Raw genomic sequence first — 7,597 nt, forward strand, 5'->3', positions numbered from 1 at the left:
AAGCTAGGGTTAAAATCCATATACTACTCGACCCTTAATACAAGGCCTAAAAGGAAATATTATACTACTTGACCCTTAATACAAGGTCTAAAATCACTTCATGATGGGCCCTAGAGAAAGAGCTTTGTTTCCCTTTGCATAGATGACTCTAACTCTTTTTGAATGTGTTTGAGTCATGGTCAGGGTGTATGCCATCATTAATGGAGTTCATTCTAGGTTACCTTAATGGTAGTTTTGTTGATCTTCTTTCTCTGGTATTTTATGCTCTTATTAGAATTTTGAATTTTTCGACAAAGAAGCAACAACTCAGCTTTTGATAATGATAACTTACAGATCAATCTCAATCATGACGACCACAAAATCTTAAATGCCTAAGAACACGATAGATTGATAAACTACCAACCTTATACACATTATACGAGAAGAAACTCGGGTGGAAAGGGATGAAGTAAGAGCGATATTCTATGGCAAAGTTTTAGTGTCATGGCTAAGTATATGAAACCTTTTTCAAGGATTTCTAGTGGGAACTCTGTAAAAAAGGTTTGAGGAAAACTCTGTCTAGGAAAGAAAATGTTCTTAAGTTTGTCCTTGTGTGACTCACCTCTTTTTTCTAGGAATTACTTGGTAAACCTTCAACAATGCTTCTGTCTAGAAAACTTATATGCACAACGTAGCTGCCAATTTGGCTGGTGCCAATATCAACTTACACCATCTTTCATTAAAAGTCCAAAGCTTCCCCAAAATCATCCTCATAAGAAAAGGGATTTTCCCGTATTAGAGCTTGTCAAGATTACACTTTTACAAAGAGGATCGCCAACTTGATCTAAACTTAATACATGAAATATAATAAAAGGCTCGAATACGAGAAGATGTATAGTAAAGCAAAGAGTTGCACGACAATAAAACATGTGGGTAAAGGAACGACCTTAAACTCTTAGAAGCGAGAAAAGATAAGCTTGAAGATAACCCCTTATTCGATAATACCACTTCATCACGGGCTTTGCAACTTCTGCCACCAATCAAAGATGACGAGCACTGCCTTTGAGTAGAGATAACAACATTACACTAGGAGGACTCAAAAGAGATTGATCTAAATCCTTAGTCAGAAATTAAAAACACTCAACTTGAGTACCAAAAGCCTGCGTTCAAAATTCAAATCAGGATGCATGATAATGCTAGTCATATAAGCAAAATGTTTCTCAGACAAGAAATAAAAAAAATCTTAAAATATGACAATGATCAAATATGTGATTGATAATTATACACTATAAGTCTAAAATTGAGGATTTTTACTGATAATTACTTAATACAAGATGTTTCACCAATGAATTATGAAAGATGTTTAAGTTCGATACAAGTCAACTAAGTGTTAGTTGAATTTCATAAAAGAAAATATTTCAAGTGTGCAACAAAACTAAATTTAATACAAAATGTATGATAATAGGTTTGTCACATAAAAAAAATACCTAAATACTACAAAAACAAAGACAAATCTTATAAAAAAAATATAGAATAAAGCTTGTGACATAAAAAATACTTAAAAAAATAAAAACAAATTTTATAGGAAAAGTATGTGATAAAATTCATAACATAAAAAAGACTTCTAAAATAGAAACAGTTGGCAGAGTTCAATAACTTAAATTGTTCAAATATAAAACTATTTAATAAATTCGAGGATGACCATCCAAATTTTTTTATATTTTTATAAACTATATTATCACTTTTGGACTGCTTTTATTTTACAAATCATAATTAAATTTTTAAATCTGAAACTTACTCATATACCCACATGTTTGTATATGACACTAATTGGACTATTGAAGTATACAGTGAGAACTGCCACAATGTTCAGTTATAGTATATATTGGGTATATACGCTATATTAATTAACTCCGAAAAATGAGTATGAAATGATGGCGTGATTTAGGGTTTTAAACTGTGCACCATGTTTGCAACCTACGATTACGACTGCCATGTCAATTGGTCATTTCCTTATTTTGTTCAATGGAATTTTCTTTCTATTTTCATATAATCATATATACATTATATCTTTGAGTTTTTTTTACGTCCTTCAATTAAATTATGCATAATAAATAAAATTAAATATGTTATTCATATTTAGAGAAAATAAATTAACTCAAATAATTAAATAATCTTTATTCATTCATTAATTTTCAATCTAATTAGAAGTAAATATTTATTATAACTCAAAACTTGATTAATATTATGAACTTGATATTGTAGTTACCAATCACGTGTAAGTCTTGCATAAAATCTTAAAGTCGATAGAAGGAAATTAAGATAATGGAACTATAACGCACGCAAAGTGCACTTACCCGTAAAACAGGTTCTTCCTTCTAATTCAAAAGTTGGGCGCGACTTTTACTTTCTTCCCATTTCATTCATACCTTAAATTATTTATTTATTTTTATCAGTATTAATAAAATAAAATAAATTATAATTTTATTTATTCTTTATAATGACAAGACATGGAGCAAGCCAACCAGCACAGTGCGTTGCCCCCTAACTTTTAGCTATAAATACTCTCTCAAACCGTTCCAACTTCCACTCAACATTCCATATTCTTCACCATTTGTACCACTCCATCTTTCAATTTCTCACTACCACCGCATTCAACGCTTCACCAAATTCCAAAAAATGGCAAACCCGACACCAAAACCTAGTTCCACTCTCGTCTTTCATGTCATCGTATGTTGCTGGTTGTGGTTGTGTTCCTCCATTGTTATGGGAGCTACTTATAATGTGGTAAACTTTGGTGCCAAATCAGACGGTAAATCGGATTCAACCAAGGCGTTCCTCAATGCATGGGCCAAGGCTTGTGCTTCCACCAGCTCTGCCTCCATTTATGTTCCACGAGGGAGGTTCTTGCTCAGAAGTGCCACCTTCGGTGGCCAATGTAACAATAAAGCTATCACCTTTACCATTGATGGCACTCTGGTGGCTCCTTCTGATTACAGGGTCATTGGAAATTCTGGTAAGTGGTTGCAGTTTGAGGGTGTGAACGGGGTTTCCATCCGCGGTGGGGTGTTGGATGGCCAAGGCACAGCCCTGTGGAATTGCAAGAACTCCGGCAAAGGAAACTGCCCCACCGGTGCCACGGTGTGTTTCATTTTCATGCACATTATCATCCTTCACACAGTTACTTGCTCCCATTTTATTTTATTTTTTCAGTTTTTTAATTTAATGTTGGTGGAGTAGTGAGAATTTGGTTTAATTTAATTAGTGGGGGACTCATGGAACCATTTTCAACTGCTATATAAGTGTGGTTTGTTGCAAGAAGTTGAAGCAAATATCAAGGGAGGAGTTAGTGGTCATAATATCTACTTCTCATAATTAATAATTAACACCTAGTAATGATATGTTATATGGTGGCTAGAAGAAGTTTTAGCAAATTAATTTGAAGTGAGGAGTTAGTCACAGCATTAACATATACTAATACTAATTAAAAAATAAATAAAATAATAGGTTATGTATGGTTAGTTTGCCAGAACAGTTGCTGCTGTTGACCTCTGGATTTGTTGATAATTTGTCTCTAACTGAGTTTTGTTCATTTTTTTCAATCATTACAGTTGTATTCAATACTAAAACCTAATCAACCTCTGATCCAATCATTTACCTTAAATTTAATTATACGCTTAATTATTTGATGGTGTTTTTTATATACCAATTCTACTATAGAAGCCAAGTATACCAACATAACAATGTTGGTGTGCTGTTGGCTCTTTGTCTGTAAAATAATAGTAATTCTTATAAATTTATTCAAAGTGATGGTGGTTTGGTTTTGTGTTGTGTTCAGACGTTGGGTTTCACCAACTCGAATAACGTTGCTATTACTGGGTTGACCTCGTTGAATAGTCAAATGTTCCACATAGTGTTCAATGGATGCCAAAATGTGAAGTTGCAAGGAGTGAAGGTCATGGCCGACGGAAACAGCCCTAACACCGACGGCATCCACGTACAAATGTCCTCTCACGTCACCATCCTCAACTCCAATATTCGAACAGGAGATGATTGTATCTCCATAGGTCCAGGAACCACAAACTTGTGGATTGAAAACATTGCATGTGGACCAGGACATGGAATAAGGTCATCTTTCGTTCAAAATAAGGAAAAGCTACTATGTTATTGTTTTCTATTGTTCTATAAGTATGAACTGTTGAATTGGATTTTGCAGCATTGGGAGCTTGGGGAAAGATTTCAAAGAAGCTGGTGTACAAAATGTGACGGTTAAAACGGTTACCTTCACCGGGACTCAAAATGGCGTCAGAATCAAGACCTGGGGGAGACCCAGCAACGGCTTTGTGAGGAATGTTCTTTTCCAAGACGCTATCATGGTCAATGTCGAAAACCCCGTTATAATTGACCAAAATTACTGCCCAGGAAACAAGGGCTGCCCCGGTCAGGTATGCATGCAAATCGTAATTACACATTTATCAAAAGAAAAAACAAAACATCCTCTGACTGATACAAGTTAAACTGATGTAGTTAATTTTTGTTTGTACAAATAAAATATAACAGGCATCTGGAGTGAAAGTGAGTGATGTGACATACAGAGACATTCATGGAACATCTGCTACACAGGTTGCTGTGAAATTTGATTGCAGTTCCAAGTATCCATGCAGCGGGATCAAGTTGGAGGATGTGAAGCTCACCTACAAGAACCAGCGTGCTGTATCTTCCTGCAACCATGCAGATGGAGCCTCGTTGGGTTCAGTTCAACCCCAGAGTTGCTTTTAGACCCTAAAATAAGCCATCACCATCACCATCATGCACAAAAAATATACTATTAAACCAAGATTCTAGATGGAGTCATAGGACAAGATCATAGACATACAGTGTGTCGTTACGTATATGTTTTTTGTTTTTGTTTATGAACAGTGTATCAGCTTGTCGCAGTTTGAGGCGTTTGTAGCCCATTGTGCTGCTGTTTAGCATGGTCTTACAATTGTTATGGACCGTATGAACATTTGCATAATTGTATTTCTTCTATGAAATATATATTACAATATTTATGGTACTTTTATTTTCCTTTTTCTCTATTGATTCTACCATTAGCTTAGCTAGACCATAAATTTTCATATATTCATTTGTAATTACTTACACTGATTCACAGATTTTTTTAATAAATTAAGTGTGATGGGTTGAATTTGACACGGTTATGTCTCCAAAATTTCGCAATGGGAACTTTGAATCATCCCATAACAGCAAACCAATGACATTTTTCAGACGTAAATATTAGATACAGTAGTTCATAATAGAGAAAGGGAATGTCCATTTTTGCACTGATATTGCACATCGTTCAATCATGTTAAAGAAGATAATTTGTAGAAAACTACGAATTATCGTTCATTGAATATCAGTTCAAGGCCAATCTACCGGCATGAGATTAATATTAACTGCTAATTATAATTATAAAGAAGATTGTGAAAAGGAGTTTTATCAGTGCCTTTGAGAAAAAAATCAATAAACTGGTTGACAGAGACAATAAGGAGAGGATGAAACAACTGAGCTTGGAGTTTCTCCCTACCAAATGTGACTGCGTTAAACCTATAGGATTGCAAACCATTGAAAATATATTGTGAAATAAAAATGCAGAAATAGAAATGAAGACATAAAAAATGGAAGAAAATAATAATATAATTTCATAAACGAAAAAATGTGTATGTATATTTACAACTGATATTGGATCTTTAAAATATTTTATTTACCAATAAATTTATTTGAAATTTAAAATAACCAATTCAAGAAATCATAAAGGATTAAATCTCCAACAATAACAAAATTATTATCTAAAACTTATTTAAAACTACACATTCACAATATATCACCATTCTCACTACTAGAGTCTTTCAAACCAAGCTTTAAGTCGAAAACCCAGAGAAGTAACTTGAAAAACCAGAGAAGTAATTTGAAAACCCAAGTGTTGAACCATGTAAAACTTCCTCCTCCAAAAAATCCATTAAGAAAGAAAATATTAACATATAACCCAGAAAAAAAGGCATGAAAAAGTTAAAAGAATGCAGATGAAGACAACTTTGATAAAAAGAGAAAAAGTCTCATTAAAATTGAAGCCATACTGGTCACCTATCGAACTCTATATATATATATGAACAATCCCATCATGATTTTCTTTAACTCGGAAACTCCATTTACAGCCAACAATATGATGATTACCAAGAAGAGGAACTAAAGACCAAGTTTTATTTTATTGAAGAGCAAAAGGTTTATCAACAAACCACTTACAAGAACAAAAAGAATGAATTATGGATTAACAACACCAGACTTAGAATGAGTGCTTAGAGAGCAAAGAGCAATGAGAAAAGAAAGTAAAGGAAGAGTTAGTTTATATACTTAAAAGTTGTGGGTAGTGAAGTAGTAGTAAAAGAGATAATAGATTAAGGAATGTTAGAGACAAGAATAGAGATAGAAATAACAAAAGTGTAGTGTGATATTACCTAAAAGACAACAAAAGAAGAAGAGTAAAGATATAACATACTGTTAAATTGTAATTCCAAATAAAATTATATAAACATTACTATAAACTTTGAAATCTCAAACAAATAGAAAAATTTCAGATTTTTTATTTAAGTACTTACATTCTAGTGAATTGAGTAGGTATCCACAAAAGAAATAAGAAAAATAAGTAGATATGAAGAAATAGGTGAAGGCCTTCAAAAGTTTATATATATAAGATAAAAGATAATTGATATACAAAACAAAAATGTTTGAGAATGAAGTGTACGAATCTTGCCCTTGCAACAATCAAACAAAAAATGGCATAAAAGTTTTATTAGAAAAGAAAATATTTTAAGAACAATACATTTAACATTGATATTAGGATTTCCCAATCTATATATGTGTAAGCACTACTAGTAAACAAATATTGGAAATTGTAACATTATGACAAGAGTTAATAAAACAAACACGAAAAAATGTTGAGACCTAAAGGAGAATGAATTGATATTGGCCATTAATTAGCCAACTAGTCATGTAGAAGAATATCACTCTTGAGATTTTACGAAACAATGGTGAGGAAAGAACATAAAATAAGCTTTAATATCTTATGAAAATTTGCTTACACTAAATTAGGGATAAATAAAATTAACCAAACTTAACTAAATGGTAAATATATGTATCATATTATATTATAAATGTGAATTGTTTATAAGAAAAGTAAAACAAAACTATTTTATTATCTAGTTTTAAAAAAATAATCTCTAAAATTGAAGTTCTCTTAACTGTTTATTAACATGAAAATAATAAGAATGTATTAAAAATTTATTATGAATCTTCACGTGAGTCCTCTTATGACAATATATAATCAAGTACATATAAATTAAAAAATTATATCAAATTTAATTAACGGTGTAAATGTATTAATATGTTTCTTATTACCTACTAATAGTAGTAAAATATAACTTTAGTTACAACGTGTCAAAATTATTAAAAATCAAGCTCTATAAGTTTCCAATAAAAATATTAAGAAAATAAAAGTTAGTTGAGACTATAGATGTGGCTCGATTTAAATTTTATGTTTTAAGGATACAATTTAAGATAAGTTCTTATTAGAAATAAT

At 31.9% G+C, this 7,597-nt stretch overlaps 1 protein-coding gene across 1 annotated transcript; it reads left to right on the forward strand.

Moving 5' to 3' along the window:
* The first annotated feature begins 2,544 nt into the window (after positions 1 to 2,544).
* Positions 2,545 to 5,030, forward strand: LOC106766039 (polygalacturonase). The gene is made up of 4 exons (XM_014650802.2): positions 2,545 to 3,120; positions 3,818 to 4,107; positions 4,196 to 4,424; positions 4,540 to 5,030. The coding sequence occupies exons 1-4, from the start codon at positions 2,659 to 2,661 to the stop codon at positions 4,756 to 4,758; spliced, it is 1,200 nt and encodes a 399-aa protein (XP_014506288.1). The 5' UTR covers positions 2,545 to 2,658; the 3' UTR covers positions 4,759 to 5,030.
* The last annotated feature ends 2,567 nt before the right edge of the window (positions 5,031 to 7,597 follow it).

This window comes from Vigna radiata, chromosome 7 (genome assembly GCF_000741045.1).
Source record: "Vigna radiata var. radiata cultivar VC1973A chromosome 7, Vradiata_ver6, whole genome shotgun sequence".
Lineage (NCBI taxonomy): Eukaryota > Viridiplantae > Streptophyta > Magnoliopsida > Fabales > Fabaceae > Vigna > Vigna radiata.

What these genes read in the sequence shown, in the direction of transcription:
- LOC106766039 (XM_014650802.2), top strand. Translation starts at nt 2,659, where the DNA reads ATGGCAAACCCGACACCAAAACCTAGTTCCACTCTCGTCTTTCATGTC. An exon ending in GGACCAGGACATGGAATAAG is followed by an intron (nt 4,108 to 4,195) that starts GTCATCTTTCGT and finishes TGGATTTTGCAG; the next exon opens with CATTGGGAGCTTGGGGAAAG. An exon ending in ACAAGGGCTGCCCCGGTCAG is followed by an intron (nt 4,425 to 4,539) that starts GTATGCATGCAA and finishes AAAATATAACAG; the next exon opens with GCATCTGGAGTGAAAGTGAG.